This window comes from Aspergillus aculeatinus, assembly GCF_003184765.1.
Source record: "Aspergillus aculeatinus CBS 121060 unplaced genomic scaffold BO66scaffold_5, whole genome shotgun sequence".
In the NCBI taxonomy this organism is placed as follows: Eukaryota; Fungi; Ascomycota; class Eurotiomycetes; order Eurotiales; family Aspergillaceae; genus Aspergillus; species Aspergillus aculeatinus.
In genome coordinates, this window is record NW_020291474.1 from 371,096 (window position 1) to 388,898 (window position 17,803).

Sequence of the window (17,803 nt, forward strand, 5' to 3'; positions counted from 1 at the left end):
CTTACTTCCTTCCTGCCTGTCAGTTGCCGCAGCTCAGCTACTACCTAGGTATACTCTGTAGATGTGGAAAGTGCCTTTATTATTATTTCCCATCGGAGGCATTTTGCTTTCCGTTCCTCGCAGCCCATTGGTTTGTTCGTGTAATTACATCATTCTCTTTCTCCTCCCGTTAACCCCGTAAGGTACCTTATCGTGACTACTAGCTCAGTATCATCATTCTCGTTGATTCCCCCCCCCCCATCCCAGCTGAACGTTCCGGGCGAGTTCCTCCCAGGCAGTTTCCGAAGGGGACGGACGCCCCGCGACAAACGCGCGTCTCATGCGAATCATGCCTGTGGGCGTGCAGCATCTCGAGCAACCCTCTTTTGATCCTCGCCTCTTCGAATTGACATCATTTCCCGTGTCACCGGGTGACTGCTGACCACTGCTTGCTTGCTGCTTGCTTCCTTGCGACGCCCGGTCTAGGATGATCCTGTGTTGGGACGTCCCATAGAACTAATTCCCCGTTGTTTTTTTTTTTTGGCCCAGGGACTGGAACTTACTGGGAGCCAGCAGTAACTTAGCACTAAGCTCGACTGTAGATATGTACGGTACTGTAAGTTACCATGTATGTCACCGACCTCAACGGGGAACCACTGCTTCTAAACCAAGCCCAGATAAGATACAGTTACGAGGGACCGGACTTGCCCCACTCCTACCGCCCGCCCCATCCGTGGAAGAGACAGTTGAAAGGTCCACACCATAACTTTGAACTGCACTGACCTGACACTTGCCATTTACCTACACGGACACTGATACTCCATCAAAAAGAGACGAGTTGCTTCTATCTCCTAAGACCGAAATGGAGCAAGACTCTAGCTGGCCCACCCACATCACCCCCATAAACATACAGTACAGCCACAGACACAGCCCCAAATCCTCACCAAGACCGAGCAGAAAAAGAAACCCCAACAAACGAGCCGATTCCAAACCATGACCAAAACACCTACCCCTCAGCAACAAGCAAGCAAGAAAAGTCAATCACTCCTGCTTGACCTTCTTCCCCCACCGCTTCGGCACCCGCACCAACCAGTACAGGAACACCGCGGCCGCCGCATTGAACACCACGTACACGAACAGCAAGCCGATGTTGCGCCAGCGGTCGGCGAACGACATGCTCAGCGTGGCCAGGAACTGGTCGGTCGTCGAGTAGGCGCAGACGCGGCAGGTGGTCGTGTCGGACGGGTTAAGGAGGCGGGCCTGGGCGGCTGCAACCCAGGGCCCGAGGTAGTCGGCGCAGGTCTGGTTGGCGGGCGGCGGGATGTGGAGGAGCTCGATCTCGGAGCAGTTGACCTCGGCGCCGGCTAGGCCCACGCTGAGGATCGCAGAGACGAGGTAGGTGAAGGGGGAGACGCGGTACATGAAGATCCAGAAGCGGGGGAGCGCGGTCGGGGAGGCGAGGACGCTGATGAGTGAGTAAGGTTTGCGTTAGCGTGACTGATCCTGATGCTGATACTGGTTCAGATGGGAAGGGGGGTTGAGGAGTAGACTCACCCGTTGAAGATCAAACAGAAGGAGAATAACAGCTGGGCAACGTTGCTGCCGGTTTCGGGCTGCTCGATCCCGGCGATCACCATGGAACTGAAGGTGGAGGTGAACATCATGAAGACCAGGATCAGCAGGAACATGGTACCTCCGCGGTCGGTCACCGCGCCCGCGGGGAGGTGACGGTAGAATCCGATCGGGTAGTACCACGAGAAGTAGGCGGGCGCGGCCATGAGGATGTTCCAAGGGAGCTCGACGAGGATGCTGGCGAGCATGAACGCTTTCCACGAGTAGGCCTTGGACGGCCGCTCGCGCACCTCGTATAACGACCGCTGGCTTACGAAGTATGGCATCATCTGCTGCACGAGATTGGGGAAGATCACTAGTAGCATGAAGATGGCGAACATCTCGTTCTGCATGCCCTGAATACTGGTCGGCTCGCGCCAGAAGGTGAACCCGATGAAGAGAGGCTGTATCGGTCGTGGTTAGTGATGAGTCCAATTAGTGATCGTAGAGACAGAGGAAGTAAGAGACGTACAGGAATGATGCACATGGCGGCCTTGGAGTAGATGTACGACGGGCTGCGCCAGTATTGCTGGAACATGCGCTTCAGACACAGGACGAACTGCGCCCAGATCGGCATCGCGAACTCCCCGTACCCAGTCACTTGCGGAGGGGGTGGCCGCTGCAGAAGCTCCGCCTTCATCTGTGCAAGTTCGTGACGCACGTGCGTGCGCTCGGGGCTCTGATTCCAGACATCGGCCCAGTCTTTATCAGCATGGGACCCTGGGGCGGCTCCGATCACCTCGAGCATCCACTCGGCGGGGTTGGCATTGGGTGGACACTTTGCGGATCCCTTGTCCTCAAAGTACTTAATGAGTGTTTCCATGTTCGGACCCAGCTCGCCAAAGTAGACGGTCCGTCCTCCTTTCGCCAGGAAGAGAAGTCGATCGAACTCTTGCATGAGGATCGCCGACGGCTGGTGAATTGTACACAAGATTGCTTGGCCGTGGTCTGCTAGCTTACGCATCAAGGAACAGATAGACCATGCCGTCTGACTGTCAAGACCTGAAGTGGGCTCGTCGAAGAAGAGAAGGAGGTCTGGTTTCGCCGCAATCTCCACCCCGATAGTCAGCCGCTTGCGCTGTTCAACGTTCAGACCTTCGCCCAGGACGCCCACAACTGCTTCAGCGTATGCTTCCATATTGAGCATCTTGATCACTTCCTCAACGTATGCGATCTTTTCCGCACGCGGGATACTGGCCGGCTGGCGTAACATTGCACTGAATATCAGGGCCTCGCGCACAGTACTCGTCTCTAGGTGCAAGTCCTGCTGTTGAACATAGCCCGTCTTGCGAGAAAAGGAGTTATTGCGCATGCGCCCGTCGACCAGCATTTCGCCCGTCACGACGCCCATGGTAACGCGGTTTGCCAGCACATCGAGCAAAGAGGTCTTTCCAGCGCCCGTCACGCCCATCAGCGCTGTCAGCGTTCCGGGCTGAACCCATCCGTCGACGTGGTCGAGAATGGTGCGGTTTTGGCCCTTGATCTTGATATTGTAACAGACATCTTGCCATTGAAAGATCGATGTTTGCTTAACAATCGCTGCAGTATCTTGGTCCGGATCGTGATTCTTCTCTGCAGCTAGCCGGTTCTCTTCGGCCATTGGCGCGTGGCTCTCTACGTCGCTGCTGATGCCCGGTTGTTTCTTTTTGATGAATGCCGGCATCTTCCCCCGCGGGAAAACGAGGATCTCACCTTTTGATGGCTTGGCGCGAACCAGCTCGCTGCTGACGACGTAGCAGGCTAGGGAGAACAGAAGGAATGCCCAGATAATGCCGTAGTTGCGCCACAAGTGCGAGCGATAGTACTGGTAAGTGACATTGATGAATCTGTCCCCATCGACGAAGCCTTGTCCCGCGATTGCGCCGTTAACGCTACAGATCTTGGAGCTCAGGGGTGCATCACTATAAGAAGGGACGTAGAGTGCACAGGGAAATTGGCGGTCACTGAATTCGTTGATCATCAGGCTTTCGAAGGCATACTGTTGCTTTATTAGTGGAACACCTTCTAAAACTCTGAGTTTGGGTAGACGTACGCCAATCGGGTTCAGGTAGTTCAACCACCGGAACCAAGGATGCATGTCTCGCACTGGAATTGTGAAACCTGTGTAGATGACAAGGATCATCATGAAGATGGACGATGGGACCATCGCTTGAGCCATAGACCGCGAGACGGCGCCAGTAAAGCGGAAGATGTTGGACATGGTGAGCGTCACAGTGACGGAGAAGAGATAAAACACAAAGAAGTGACCCGCCGTACGGCGTAGATTAGACATGAAATAGAGGATTATGTTGAAAACCACCGACACTATGAGTTTCGACGGCAAGTCCACTAGCATGGAACTGATTGCTTCCGCAGACGGGTGGTAGAGCGCATATTTATCATGTTTCTCCACGATCGGTCGCTGTTGCCACAGAGTCAGAATCTCCAAGGCACTCGCAAACGCGTTGAGAAGGATGGCAAAAAATAGGAGGGCGCCACGCTGAAAAAAGCTGTTGGTAGTGGTGTCCAAATTATAGAATACACTGGCAACAACCAAGGCCATGATGCTGTTTCCAATAACTGAGGTAAGAGTCATGGTCATATCTCCCCTCAAGCGCTGCATACCTCGTCGAAGACACAGGCGAATCTGCATAGGGTAAGACAGTGTATAAGGGGACTTGGCTCTTGTTCCTTTTGCCTTCTCGGCCGCGCGGGACCGCGAGAACTCTTCGTATTTGTCTCCTTCTAGAGGGAATTCAGCCTGAAAAGCCTCGATATCGGCAAGAAGTTGCTTTCTTTCCGCACTCTCTTTCCATCGAGAGGCAAATTCGTCGGGTGTCCGGGGAACCAGGTGTTCAAACCCTTCGCGAGCTTTCCGCTCCGTAGGACTGGTTAGCGAGGTGAGAAAGTCTGCTGTGGTTTGCCTATCAGGACAATCAAACCCCATGTCCACAAAGAACCGCTTAGCGTCATCTGCATGGCCGAAGTATATTTGGCGACCTTCATATAGAACGGTCACTTTATCGAAGATGTCATAGATAGCCTGACTGGCCTGGTAGATGGCCACGATGGCTGTTGATCCGGTGTAGTCGGTAGAAACCCGCAATCGTCGCACAAATTCGAGAGCTGTAGAGGAGTCCAAACCTCGCGTGCTATTGTCCCAGCATTGCAACGGGCTGCCACACAGCATTGTCTCGGCTATGCTGACTCGTTTTCTTTCTCCTCCCGATACGCCTCGAATGTACTCGTTACCAATTTGCGTGTTCAGTGTGTGGCTCAGCCCCAGCATCGCCATAACTACGTCTCGCATGTGGGTAGCATATTGTTCACGTGTAACGCCCGGAAAACGATTGGATGGTGCTCGAGCATGGGCTGCGAAATGCAACGTGTCTCCCACAGTAAGTTGCGGGAAATGTGTCTCTGTTTCGGCCTGGTAGATCACCTCTCCGCGGAAACGACTGTGCATTTCATTCCAAGAAATGCCTTGATACTGGATGTCGGTTCCTTCCTCGAGCCACAGCCCATGTGTTTCCCCCGCGATCGTCTTGAGGAATGTCGAGCAGCCACTAAGCGAGCGATCAATCAGCGTTGGACAATCCACCATGCATGGCTAAGGTCAAGAGAATGGTAACACACCCAAGAGGCTAGGAAACGGAAAAGTCATGATTGTCACCAACGGGTGATATAGCTTACCTTCCAGGGCGGCCAAGCACGACGAGCATCTCACCACTGCGCACAAGCCCCTCAAAGTTGCGGAGAATATCGATCCTGACCTTGTGCCGGTGACCCAATACGCCCTTCAGCCAGTCAAAACCTTTCAGCCACATATTAGCTACATTTGCCTGATAGTCCGCCGCGGTTCCGTAGCCAAAAGCGTTGAGATTGCGGAAGGAAACGCCCGCTGTGCGACGAGGGTATCTGTCTGGGTCGCGGGATGTAATCCGGAGTAGATTCTTGGTCCATTTGCGCGCATTGAATTGGTCTGAGCTAGGATTCAGCTGAGGGTCGCTGGGCTCTTTGGAGAAGGTATCGGTGCCCTCGCCGATGGTACTCTTTTCGGACAGATGCGACAGACTTCTTGCTAGAGAAGCAATCCTCTGTTTATCTTTGTGGGTGATACCCTCTTCCGACTCCTGACCGAGGGACTGCTCGCTCTCTTCTTTCTCCTCGATGGTTTCTGTGACGTGAAACGAGCTTTCGATCCCCGCGCCCACAGTAGCGGAAACGGCCGAAGCTCCAAAAGGAGAGGGAGGTACTGGTTGCATGATTACTGCAGGAAGCTGGTCGTTACAGAGCTCTTTGAAGTTGAGGGGAATTCATGACATCAAGTCCCGGCCTTTGGAACGAAATAGACACGAAGGAAATGTAGGGTAGTAGATGAGAAAGTGGGATGAGGATGTCGGGTACCTGAGAAAGTTAAGTATGGGGATCCAAGCCAGCGAGAACAACACAGGCGGAAGACGGGAGAGTCCACATCCGAGGGGATGCCATCACTTTCCTCCTACATTATTGAGTCCTCGAGCCATGGTCGAATTAGTGCCAGAACCAAACTGGAGAGGCTTTTTGCCCGCCCGCCTGAGCGCTCTTACCGTTTTGGTCGTAGTCTCCCGCGTGGCTCTCGTTGTATAGACTCCGTACGTCGCTTGCAAGTGGCGCGTCAAAGAAACAGTACTTCGTATAGAGTATCCCCCGCCAAGAAGGGGTCTTAGCTGTCAGCTTGGATCTCTGCATGGCAAGGGAGGTTTCGGGGAGGGTAAGCAATGCAGGAGGAAAATGCGGAAAATATGCATATGTACACAATCGCAGTGAATAGTCTGCATATTCAGGAGAATTGCGGATGCTGTGGTACCATGCTAGGTAGTGAATGTGATGGGATGGGGATGAGATGGAAAGTAGGTAGGAGGAATAACTATCTTAGTGCATACTAGGTATGCAGGCTCAGCTTGCTCCACCCACTTCCCGTCACTACCCCGGATCTGATCCAATCCGCGCGGGAAGGGAAAGTTCCGAATCAGTCATGCTTGGATCACCTGAGCAGTACCTCACCACAGCCTGCAATGAGATTAAGATTGCGACCAAAGACGTGCTCACTCTTGAGAGCCATTCGATTGAAACACTTCTAACAAAACTCATGGCCATCTAGATTTTCACGAGCCAATTCGAGAAGCAAAACCCGTGATTTAGCTATTTAGCACTCACAACGGGCTCAAGTAGATCGAAACCTGACGATTAGTTAACTTAGAGCGACGGCTTTGACTAATGATAAAGATGACCTTACCCTTAACTTAAAATCCCCAATAAAAAAACCTATCGCTCTACACCCGAGAGTCTTGCGAACGACTCAAATACTCGACAACAGAGAGAATTGCCGTCGGGTCTTGGAGCAGTTGGAAGTTCAAAACCTGAAGGAATCACCCAATGTCGGCCCTGAGCCGCATTGCCAGAGATCCTGCTCTCGATAAGCATGCAAACTCAGCAAGATCGATTGATAAGCTTGGCCATCGTGTCAAAGTGGAGCACGATTCCGTGCTGACTTCCCCACTGTGGGGGTCTTGTTCACTGTTGATAAATTTAAGCCAGACGCGTCCCTGCGTCAGAGTCAATCCTCAAACGATTGCGTTCCTAACTCGGAATATCCAAGCAGTAACTTACCATGACCACCCACGATGCACATGTGTCTGATGTCGAGCCAGCGCTGCCAAATGCTCAGGAAGAACAGCCGCTGCTGCGCTCCGACCCGGAAGCTTCATGGAAGCCACCACCAGGTTTCGTCTGGATACAGCTAGGTTAGTAGTCCACCAAAAACATGGAAGCCACTCCATTAATCAAAATCTAGCAATCATGTCAAACGTCTTTCTCTCCGGGTTCGATGGTACCATCACTGCATCGACTTACGCAGTCATCAGCTCCGAGTTTGTTGCCGCCAACACCGCCTCGTGGCTCACCACATCCTACCTCATCACGAGCACCGCATTCCAGCCATTATACGGTCGCTTTTCGGATATATTCGGTCGGCGAGTCTCTTTCTTCACGGCCACGATCACTTTTATCGCTGGCTGTCTTGGATGTGGGATTGCGAAGAATGTGGTGTTCCTGAATCTCATGAGAGCGCTTACCGGCATCGGAGGAGGAGGCCTGATGACCATGGGTGAGTTTGACAATATGATTGTTTCGTCAAAGTACTTGATCAGGGTCTGTCACTGACATCAATCAGCCACTATCATCAACTCGGATCTGATCCCGTTCCGTCGCCGAGGGATGTATCAAGCGGTTCAGAATGTGATGCATGGCTTCGGGTCAATCTGTGGTGCATCCCTAGGAGGCTCTATTGTCGACTCTGTCGGCTGGCGATGGTGCTTCCTGTTGCAAGTTCCAGTTGGTCTTCTGGCATTGCTCACAGGGCACCTTGTTCTTCAGCTTCCTGCGCCGACGAGATACCTTGAGGAAAGACACGGCTTTCGGACCATCTGGCGACTTGTTGACATCTCTGGGGCATGTGCTCTTATACTAGGTCTATCGACCCAGCTGGTAGGTCTGAGTCTAGGGGGCAACGAGCTTCCTTGGACCAACGTGTGGGTGATAATTTCGTTGGTGGCAAGTGTGGCTTTCCTGGCCGTGTTCATTCTCATAGAAGGAAGAACGAGTGCAGTGCCCCTGATCCCACCAAGGATGCTGAAGGGGGTACTTCCTGTGGCCACCCAGGTTGCTAATGTTTGCGTGGGAATGGCCGCCTACGCTGTAAGAGCCTCGATCCCACTTAGGTACTGATCCGCAACTGTGACTAACGAAGGCAGTTTCTTTTCACACTACCCCTTTTCTTCCAAGTTGTGCTAATGGAGTCACCTGCAAAGGCTGGCGCCAGACTCGCAATTCCATCCTTTGCTACCCCAATTGGCGGAATTATCTCCGGCTTCGTAATGTCTCGTTGGGGTAAGCTCGCTTACCTGGTTCGAGCTGGGTCGTTGCTCATGTGTATCGGCAACGCATTGGTGATGCTCCTGCATTTCCAGGACTCAGAATGGAAATACTTCACTTACTTGATTCCAGCGAGCCTTGGGCAGGGTATTGTGTACCCAGGGATCTTATTCACTTTTCTCGCTGCATTTGACCATGCAGGTAAGTCCCTTGTCGTCTCAGTGCACTAATTGTACGAAGTTGACCTGGCGGTAAGACCACGCCGTGTCAGCTTCCACCGTATACCTGGTTCGTTCAATGGGCACTGTTTGGGGGGTTGCCATTACTTCCACCATTATTCAGAATACACTGCGCTCGGGCCTCGGGGAGGCCTTGAGTGGAATACCAGACAAATGGAAAGTAACACTCCTTTCCTTGAGCATACTAACCCATGGGGGCAAGGACTGATCAAGGTCATATTCCACTAGATTATCGAGGAGATTCGTCATTCGGTCTCCGCAATTCACAACCTTCCACCGGACATTCAACTAGCTGCGCGGTTGGTCTACTATCAGGGCATCCGTCTGTGCTTCTTGGCGTCAGCTTGCTTTGGGCTTGTGGCCACCATTGCGGCACTATTCACGAAGGGTAAAGGCCTGCATCGCTTGCACGACGCCTAAGGACTGGCCGCCAGACCCCAACTGGGGTCCACGATGCAACCGCGCTAGCCACCAAAGCGGCGATTGCTTTGTACAGGGGCCAGAAAGGTATATCGAATGATGAAGAAGTCTCCGAATAGGTGAGGCTAGACTGGGTGAGCTGCGGAAATAAGGACGGTTCTAGGAGGGGGCAGACACTACATCCTACCCGCAAGTGACAGGTGCAAGTCTGTTGCACGGAAGCATATATAACGCCAGTCGAATGAACGAGTAGTATTTGAGGAGTGAGACTGTTTCCTGCTTGTTGATTGGGACTTCCTCAATACGAGGACCATCGTCGAGCAGCTTGATTCCGCCTCCCCCGCGTTGCGGAGAAATAAACTCTGAATCTCTGATTGCCGAGGGAAACCCCCCCGTTAGCCTGACGGCTCGGAACCGCTGTTTAATTCCATCGTCAATTCGCAAGACATATAGTATAGTAATGTGTCTGCCTGTGAACTGTGGGGAATGGGAATGAGCTAAGGGTCCCAGGTTCAGGCCTTCAGTAAAGGAGGTCTCTTCCACGGGCAGTCTGGCATCACTAGCTACATCTCCCCCGCATTATCAGCGACGATCAACTTGGGGCAGACAGTGGATAATTCCGCCCCAGTTCCGCTATAATGGGTCTCTCTAAGCTTAATCTGGGGCCAACCCGGGGCCCGCTTTGATAAATTTGATAAATGGGCTCGGAATTCGATAAGCGTTCCGGGCTATCTGTAGGTAAACAAGTATCTGTCATTACCTATCAAGTAGTCGTGCTCCTGATGAATCATCGAATTCCACCCTCCCCACCCCCAGGAATCTTATCAAACTACTGTACTAACCTCGCTTATCATATTGTGGCTTTCTTCCAAGGTAAGTAAGTATGGAGGCAAAAGTCATGTGTACTGTAGAAGGATGGAAGATGCCATATAATGGAATGGCTCCTCCCTTGGCACTCTTCATTCCACCCCTCCCCACATCGTTTCTTGACCAAGAACCACACTTGAGAAATAATGGAGTCAGACAACCCTAAGCGATCCTCTTCCAAAGCGGATCATGAGGCTTCCTATGACCCCGAGGTCGATATGGCCAAGGGCCATGTTGCTATCACGGGCGTGCCGGATGCGCATATGAAGCGGAATTTCAGTATCCTCAGCATCATCGCCATGGGGTACAACAATACCAACAGCTGGGTGGCGATAGCTGCGAGTTTTTCGATTGCCATTCAGTCAGGCGGCTCTGTCTCGCTACTGTATGGTATCATCGTCGTCTTCCTTGCGATGCTCTGCACGGGCATCACCTTGGCCGAGCTGGCGAGCGTCTACCCGACGGCGGGAGGGCAATATCATTTCACGTCAATTCTGGCCTCGAAGCGCTGGAGCAAGGCCCTGTCATACACCAGTGGCATCGCTGCCCTATTTGCGTGGATCACCCTCGGGGCGTCCATCGCCTTGTCCACGACCAACGTGCTCATGGCGATTGTCATCCGGTGGCAGCCCGAGTATGAGACCAAGAGCTGGCATTACTTCCTGGTGTATCAGCTGTTGAACGGCATCATGGTCGCCTACAACATCTTCCTGACCAACAAGACCCTGTGGATTTATAACCTGGGCTGTAAGTGCATGCCTTCCTCACAGGTGAAGTCAACTTGATGCTGACCATGACCAATCCCATGTGCTACAGTCCTCCTCTCCATCTCAACCTTCCTTGCCCTCACCATCACCTGTCCATCCCGCTCCGCAGCGCACGTCAGCTCGTCTCATACCTGGGGGGAATTCGTCAACGGATCCGGCGGCTGGCCCGACGGCATCTCCTTCCTGACCGGCCTCTCCACGCCGCAGTTCATGTATTCGGGTCTCGACGCCACCCTCCACCTGGCCGAAGAATGTCTCGACCCGGAGCGGATCGTCCCCAAGGCAGTGATTGTGACCGTCATCGTGGGCTTACTGACGGCGTTTCCGTTCGCCATTGCCATACTGTACAGCTACAACAACATCCAAGCCTCTCTCGACAGTCCCACGGGGTGAGTTTCTTCCAAGATATCCCCACCCCACCTGCCCGCCCGCCCGCCTGTCAAGCAATCCACTAACAACATCCCATGGGACACACACAACAGCTTCCCCATCTTCTTCGTCTGGGAGAAAGCCACCCACTCCCCGGTAGCCGCCACGATCTTCATGGCCGCGCTCTTCGTCGTCTCGCTGGTCGCCCTGAACGCCGTCCACCAGACCGCCTCGCGGCTCACCTGGTCCTTCGCCCGCGACGACGCCCTCTTCTTCTCCCGCCGGCTAGCCAGCATCCACCCTTCCCTAGGCGTGCCCGTCTACTCTCTTCTTTTAGATGGCCTCGCCGTCCTCCTCGTAGGCATCGTCTACGTCTGCTCCACGACCGGTACGCCTCCCCCCTTCCCCAAACCATCCACCACCAAACACAGCTGACGAAAAAAAAAGCCTTCAACGCCTTCATAAGCACAACGGTAGTCGTCGCGCAGATCTCCTACGCCATCCCAGCGGCCCTCCTCCTCTCCCGCCGCCGAAGCCCCGACTACCTCCCGCCAGACCGGACCTTCAAGGTACCCCACGCGCTGGGCTACCTATGCAACGTGGTCTGCATCCTCTGGGCGATCATCATCACCATCTTCTTCACCTTTCCCACCGAGTTTCCAGTCACGGGGGGGAATATGAGTACGTTGCCCCGGTCTCTCTCCATCTCAACCCCTTCCACCAGGGAAAAAACAAAAAAAAAAAAGCCCGTCCAGCAATTCCCTCCCCTACATCTCCCCCCACCCCAATCAAGATGCACTCTTCACCCAGACAATATACTAACTAGGACACCCATTTGGGAATTGAACAGATTACGCCTCCGTCGTGCTGGTCATCATGCTCATCCTCGGGGTGGGGAACTGGTACGCCTACGCGCGGCGGCATTATCATGGGCCGAGGTTGGAGATGTGATAACTTACCCCGTAGCACTAGTTATCAATCACTTTACCCAATCATATGTAGTTAGCAAGCTAGCGAAGACTTCTGATGCCTAATGACAAAGTATATGAACCTTGACTTCGAATTCATGCGTGATTCGCTTCCCAATCGGCGTAAGAACCTGCAGCCTTCCAAAATTCCATATCTAAGCCTGTAGTTGTTCAGTATTTCCACAGTTTAGGAAGTGAAAAGTAACTCTCTTGGCCGAGTTCATCCTCTGATATCCCGATTTGAGGGGGTTGATCTACTGAACATATGGGTATGTGCTGAACATATGGGTATATGCATAATATACACATCTAGTCAGTTGTGCATAGCCAGATAGATACAGGATGTATTCACGTCGCCACAAATTAGAACATCAAGGAGAGAGAGAACAGACGAGAGTTGGTTCCTCAGGTTTGACTTTGATAGGTAGGTAGGTGGTGATAACCGCATACTCATGGTAGTTATCCAATCAAGATGGATAGATACAAGAGGCAACTGCTTCGTTTTGAATCGTCGTAGAGTCCGGTGACGAGTTCGACTTCGCCTATCCGGTCCTTGGGCTGCGTTCAACATCCAGAAGTGATGGTTTGAATTCCGCGATTGAGTCTATTTTGAAGCACATGACATCATGGGAGTAGGAGATCACTCGACAGATCACATGCCCTAGATGAGCACATCAAGACGAAGGCATACCGGTTGTTACAATCAGAAGTGGCCACAGTAGCATCCACAAGAAGTTCCCAAGTACTTCCCAAGTCGCGCAAATGGTTCTGTTTCGTCCGTACTTAGCCTTGGGGGTCGAATCATAGTGAAGCGACGAAAAGGCCGATCCGCAACTGAGATATCTACTCGTCACAAACCAATTCCAACACAGCCAAGATTGCCGACATCACATTCGACGGGCACTGGACGAAGCAAAAGACCACCACAGTAACAACAGCGCAGGGAAACGAACTCGATGCGCACGCCCAGCAGATACCAAACTAACAGTAAAAGGTAATCATGAATTAAGTGCCATGCGGCTATGCAGGAGGCCGGTTGTTCTGGAACCTTCTCTCACGGGCACAACCTCAAGAGCCTAGAGCCCGACTCCCAGCCAGAATAAATCACACAAATCACCGTACAACAAAAAAACCGCAGTTCCACAAATCAAGCAGTGCAACGTATGAGATTAGAACATAAGAAAATAGGAAATTATCCAGGAGCGAGGCCCGTGCGGCGCAACCGCGACAACCATGCTGCCGCACCCACGCTGAACGGCCCCCTCATTCCCGGCGCCCTTTTCAGCTAAACAACTCGAGCGGTCTAGTGGTGTGTAAGCGGGAGTGGCGGTCGTAGTAGGGGGGGTTGTAATAGAAGCAGCAACGCCATTATCGGGAGGAAGTTCGTTTCGTTTAACAAGGAGGTGGAGGGGGTCATGGATCGATCATGGCGTCTAGCACATTTCACAGCACTCGATGCAGTCAAAGCAGCACTCGCAGGTCTCTTCGCACAGACACAGACAGCACAGAGTAGCCAAGCTGAGCAGAAGACAAATGTTAGTAAGAGATTCTGGCGGGACTGGAGAGGGCAATGCAATGGATCGCTTACCAGGTTCCTAGACAGCCGCGGTCCTTCTGCTGGGGAGGGGGTTGCTGCTGGTACTGCATGGGTTGCTGGAAGGGTACGGTTAGTGACAATCAGTGGCATGATCTCGAGTCGCAACGTACAGGAGCATAGCCCTGGGGAGGAGGGCCAGGGGGGTATCCGCCCTGAGGAGGGTAACCCTGCTGGTAACCTTGCGGGGGATATTGGCCGTAACTGTAGGGAGGCGATGAGTTAACAGTTGTCGCGCACGATGAGGTGGTCGGGATCAGTCCCCAAGATAAACTGGTCGGGAGAGCGCAAAACAGGGGAATTGCATGACCAGTTGGACATGACCCTCATGGCGCTCGACAAGTCTGTCGGGTTGGATCCGCCATTGTTGTCTGGATAAGAGGAAAGGCCAGGGGCGCGACAGGAGGCACGGAGGCCAAGAGACCGGGCGCAATGGACGAGGGAAGGGGAAAGGACTTACGCCTGCTGCGGCGGAGGAGGACCGTTGTAGTATCCTTGTTGAGACATGGTGACAAGAACGGGATCTAGAGAACCAAGAGATGCGAAGCAATGATGGTCAGCGGAGAGAAAGCTTGGAAGAAGGAAGAAAGAACGGAGAGTTCGGGAAGACGGCTTCAGATGAGTGAGCGAAAGAGTGGTGAGTGAATTGAGTGGAAGCCGGCCGGGCGGGTTTGAGAGGGCCAGAGAGAGCCAGAAGGGGGGGGGTTAAAGAGAAAAAGAGGAACCAAGTGGCTGAGAGAACCAATAATAACGGAAAGTGGAACATACCTAAGATTACGCCAAGAGTAAGATGGACGGAAGTAAGACAGAGAGAGAGAGAGAGAGAGAGGAAGAGTGAAAGACTCGAGGTAGGTCAGATCAAATAACTTAAGCAGAAGAGAAGAAAAGGGGGGCGAGAAGATCAGAACCAAAAAGGGATTGATTGAGTGTGCAGGATAAAAGGGACGGAGAGAAGGGAAAGAGGAGGAAGATGAGGAGGAAGAAGAAGAAGAAGAAGAAGAAGAAGAAGAAGAAGACTGGCGATGATTGATGGCTGAGCTCACTCACTCATGCAACGAGGCTGAGGCCGCAGTCAATACCACCGACGTATGGAGTTGTATGGTATGGTATCATTCCCCCTTCCCTCACCTGCTGCCTGCAGTGGTCTTGCCGTATTCGTATGGTTTCAACCCTCTCTCAATGCATCTGCGGCGGCAAGCACCAGGCGACCACGAGCCAATTTGAATCGTGAGCCCGCCCCCACACGTAGTTATTATTGATTAACTTATTGAACGTCTCCATTGAAGATGGCTGTTACATAGGTAGTAGTATCTTCAGGATTCCGCCATCAATTCGCAACTCACTCGGTAGGAATGACGCAGTGGTTTCACCCTCGGCGCTTATTTATCTTGCTTGCGATTCCCAGTCAAATGGTAGTCATCTACTACCTACACATACTTCCAGTCCTCAATAAATTACTGAATGGTATCAGGTACAGACAGAATCATACCATTAGAAACTCGACCCGACTTTTGGTGGACCGCAACTCAGCCACACCGCAATCCAACCTCCGCCCAGCACGCAGCCCTACGGGAACCAAAGAAAGCAACCAAAAGAAAAAAAACCCTTTTCCTTTACAGACCGCAGCCCGCAGACCGCTTAGGCACCAGCCACGAGCGTTCGTCGTCACTGGGTCCCAGAGACCCTCTTTTTTCTTCCCGATTCCAATGACAGTGCCCAGACACGGGCTCTCGTTGCCCCCAAGATCATGGATGGTTCCAGACGCTGTGTGATATTGATACTGCTGAGTTAAGGTAACTTGGCAGCCTGTTGGTCCAATGGACCATTCGTGAATTGTCTGTACCCTACGGTTTATCCCGCCTGCTTACCCGATTCGTGCAGCTGAATGTTCTCGATAGGGATTTATGCACATAACTACCTGGCAGTGCGAGGGCCGCACGTGAGCGTACTCTGTGTGCGCATTGGAACATTGCTTTGGTTCACGTGACTGACGTCTCCAAACCATTGTAATCGTATAGACTAACGCTCCTCTAGATTCATGATAACGACCTTGACTGAGATTAGAAGAGCGTCACTAGAGCAGCTAACCCATCTATTCCCTGTTTCTCTTAAAAACCCGTATCTAAATATCTGGCCAGATCTACCTCAGCCTTGGCTTTTGTCATTACTCTGTCCCCTAGGCTGCCTATAAATTAGATAAGTTACCCGACTCGTCTTCCCACCCTATACACCATAGAAGAATACACTATAGAACAAAGACACCATGCCCATCCACCAGGCCGACTCAAGCGGCACCTCCACCAAAGACCAGGACCCTTACCACCCAATCCTCCAAGCCTACCTCGCCGACAACAACCTTTCCTCCCCGGAAGCCGCCACCACCATCGCCGCCACCACCCTATCCCCTCCAGCCTCCGGCGAATCCCTCGAAGACAACCTCGCCCACCTATGGCGCCAAATCCTGGACCTCGCCGCCCAAACCCCCGCGCACCAGGCCAAACTCGTGGACCTACTCACAGCTCTATCCCATCTCCCGGACGCTCCCGCACCCAGAGCAGCCGATCAAGCCGAAGACGCCCAAGGCCCGCTAACCGTGCACGACATGCGCGTCTGGCAAGACCTACCGATGCTGGGCTGGGAGATCCGCCACCGGTGGAACGACTCCGTCCCAGAGAACAAGGGGACGGAGGGGGAGCGAGCCGCGGCGATCGCCAGGATCGTGAACGTGAATCGCTTCGTCGCGCGGCTGGTCGCCACGCGCGAGCCGGGCTTCCGGGCGCACGCGTGGTTCGCGCTCGTGACGCTGCGGCGGGCGCTGGAGACGCCGTGGGGGCAGATGGCGCCGGAGGATCCCCTCGCGGCGTGGGTGCCGGCGGCGGCGGCGTGGGTGGAGGTGCTCGGGGCGGAGATCTACGGGTGGGAGGAGGAGTATGCGGCTGGGCCGGGGGTGGGTGCGAGAGGTCGCGGCGGGCCCCTGTGGAAGGGGAAGCATGGTTTCTGTCGGGAGCGGTGGGGGCTGTGGAGGGAAAGGTTTGGCGAGGTGGCCGGGATGGAAGGGGAAGATGAGGGTGTCCGGAGCGTGGCGCGGGAGGCGGAGCGGAGGATGAAGGGGATTGAGGCCGGGGGGGTGTAGATGGATAAGGTAGTATCATGATTTATGAACCTCATTCTCTATGTTCAGATATAATCCTCGAACTATATCTATTATCGCCTGTCTCTCGTTGGGCCCTCGATGGCAAGTTCCTAGCGACTTGTAGTCTACATGATCAGCGAGGGTGTGGGGAGATAGAGCGACGCATCAGTCTACCCTTGCATCCACTATACCGTACAATCAGAGCTATAAGAGTCGTTTGCATCCCCGACTTGCCACTGATAAAACCCCCATTCCCTGGTGAGCCGGGATGCATCGTAACACAGACCTATTATACCATCAAACCAAGTCGATGTCCGGCTGTAGACTTAGGTCAAAGACTGATATAACGAAAGACTTGGTTCGATTAGGCCTTATACCAAGCGACACCTGCATTCACCTCACAACGTTGAGCGGTGGTACGTCCGTTGCGCAGGTAGATCGACGCGCGTACGATATGCCTGCAACTCTTGTTGCTTCCGATCAAGGATACTATCATCATAGTACTGATAGACTGATGGGCAAGCATCGCTGTTTAACCGGTGTCTCGATGACATTAGACATTTGGACTTCAGCAAAGAGCTTCTAGGCTTGCTGCGCAGGAATACCGGATGAAAGGGCAAGTACCCGGAAACAACGTTGAAGCGGTGGATGGTAGACTATCATCATCATTTTCGGCCGATGGATAGCCAGGCTATTGACATACTGACATGTTGAGTTAATTACCGCATGTCTAGGTGACTTCCCCTGCGTGGGGCTTGTCTGAACCGACCTCGGAGACTAGCAGCAGAGAACGCTACCTAGTTTATTAGCGCCTAGGTGTTCGCAAGGGCGATGAGGACGGGCGGGCTGGGAAGCAAAAAAGAGATACGAAGATACTGTTGGTGTACAGTACACGGCTTATTGAGAGTCATATGACTAGCATGTTTCAAACCGACCAACAGCGCTTAGTTTCTAGTTGTCTT

At 53.0% G+C, this 17,803-nt stretch overlaps 7 protein-coding genes across 7 annotated transcripts; 4 read left to right on the forward strand and 3 right to left on the reverse strand.

Moving 5' to 3' along the window:
• Window positions 1-1,020: 1,020 nt before the first annotated feature.
• On the reverse strand, window positions 1,021-5,834 carry BO66DRAFT_313800 (pleiotropic drug resistance family ABC transporter; the record flags this gene model as incomplete). The annotated part of the gene is made up of 5 exons (XM_025643400.1): window positions 1,021-1,444; window positions 1,534-1,994; window positions 2,063-3,568; window positions 3,623-5,135; window positions 5,263-5,834. The coding sequence occupies 5 exons, from the start codon at window positions 5,832-5,834 to the stop codon at window positions 1,021-1,023; spliced, it is 4,476 nt and encodes a 1,491-aa protein (XP_025507745.1).
• Window positions 5,835-7,222: 1,388 nt separating this feature from the next.
• Window positions 7,223-9,143, forward strand: BO66DRAFT_314170 (MDR family MFS transporter; the record flags this gene model as incomplete). The annotated part of the gene is made up of 6 exons (XM_025643419.1): window positions 7,223-7,355; window positions 7,406-7,717; window positions 7,784-8,307; window positions 8,364-8,685; window positions 8,741-8,883; window positions 8,952-9,143. 6 exons carry the CDS (start codon window positions 7,223-7,225, stop codon window positions 9,141-9,143), a joined length of 1,626 nt encoding a protein of 541 aa, XP_025507746.1.
• A 1,013-nt stretch (window positions 9,144-10,156) lies between these two features.
• Window positions 10,157-12,097, forward strand: BO66DRAFT_426010 (putative choline transport protein; the record flags this gene model as incomplete). The annotated part of the gene is made up of 5 exons (XM_025650264.1): window positions 10,157-10,757; window positions 10,827-11,166; window positions 11,260-11,534; window positions 11,594-11,827; window positions 11,997-12,097. 5 exons carry the CDS (start codon window positions 10,157-10,159, stop codon window positions 12,095-12,097), a joined length of 1,551 nt encoding a protein of 516 aa, XP_025507747.1.
• Window positions 12,098-13,547: 1,450 nt separating this feature from the next.
• Window positions 13,548-14,215, reverse strand: BO66DRAFT_434913 (uncharacterized protein; the record flags this gene model as incomplete). The annotated part of the gene is made up of 4 exons (XM_025650809.1): window positions 13,548-13,632; window positions 13,703-13,767; window positions 13,822-13,912; window positions 14,169-14,215. 4 exons carry the CDS (start codon window positions 14,213-14,215, stop codon window positions 13,548-13,550), a joined length of 288 nt encoding a protein of 95 aa, XP_025507748.1.
• An 847-nt stretch (window positions 14,216-15,062) lies between these two features.
• BO66DRAFT_176235 (uncharacterized protein) lies at window positions 15,063-15,842 on the forward strand. The gene is made up of 2 exons (XM_025642337.1): window positions 15,063-15,543; window positions 15,607-15,842. Exon 1 carries the CDS (start codon window positions 15,118-15,120, stop codon window positions 15,478-15,480), a length of 363 nt encoding a protein of 120 aa, XP_025507749.1. The 5' UTR covers window positions 15,063-15,117; the 3' UTR covers window positions 15,481-15,543; window positions 15,607-15,842.
• On the forward strand, window positions 15,726-16,975 carry BO66DRAFT_176217 (DUF3632 domain-containing protein). Its single transcript, XM_025642336.1, has one exon. The coding sequence runs from the start codon at window positions 15,972-15,974 to the stop codon at window positions 16,839-16,841; it is 870 nt and encodes a 289-aa protein (XP_025507750.1). The 5' UTR covers window positions 15,726-15,971; the 3' UTR covers window positions 16,842-16,975.
• Window positions 16,906-17,754, reverse strand: BO66DRAFT_176310 (uncharacterized protein). The gene is made up of 5 exons (XM_025642339.1): window positions 17,611-17,754; window positions 17,447-17,543; window positions 17,219-17,369; window positions 17,016-17,159; window positions 16,906-16,958 (listed from the first exon to the last, which is right to left on the reverse strand). Exons 2-4 carry the CDS (start codon window positions 17,508-17,510, stop codon window positions 17,027-17,029), a joined length of 348 nt encoding a protein of 115 aa, XP_025507751.1. The 5' UTR covers window positions 17,511-17,543; window positions 17,611-17,754; the 3' UTR covers window positions 16,906-16,958; window positions 17,016-17,026.
• Window positions 17,755-17,803: the final 49 nt, after the last annotated feature.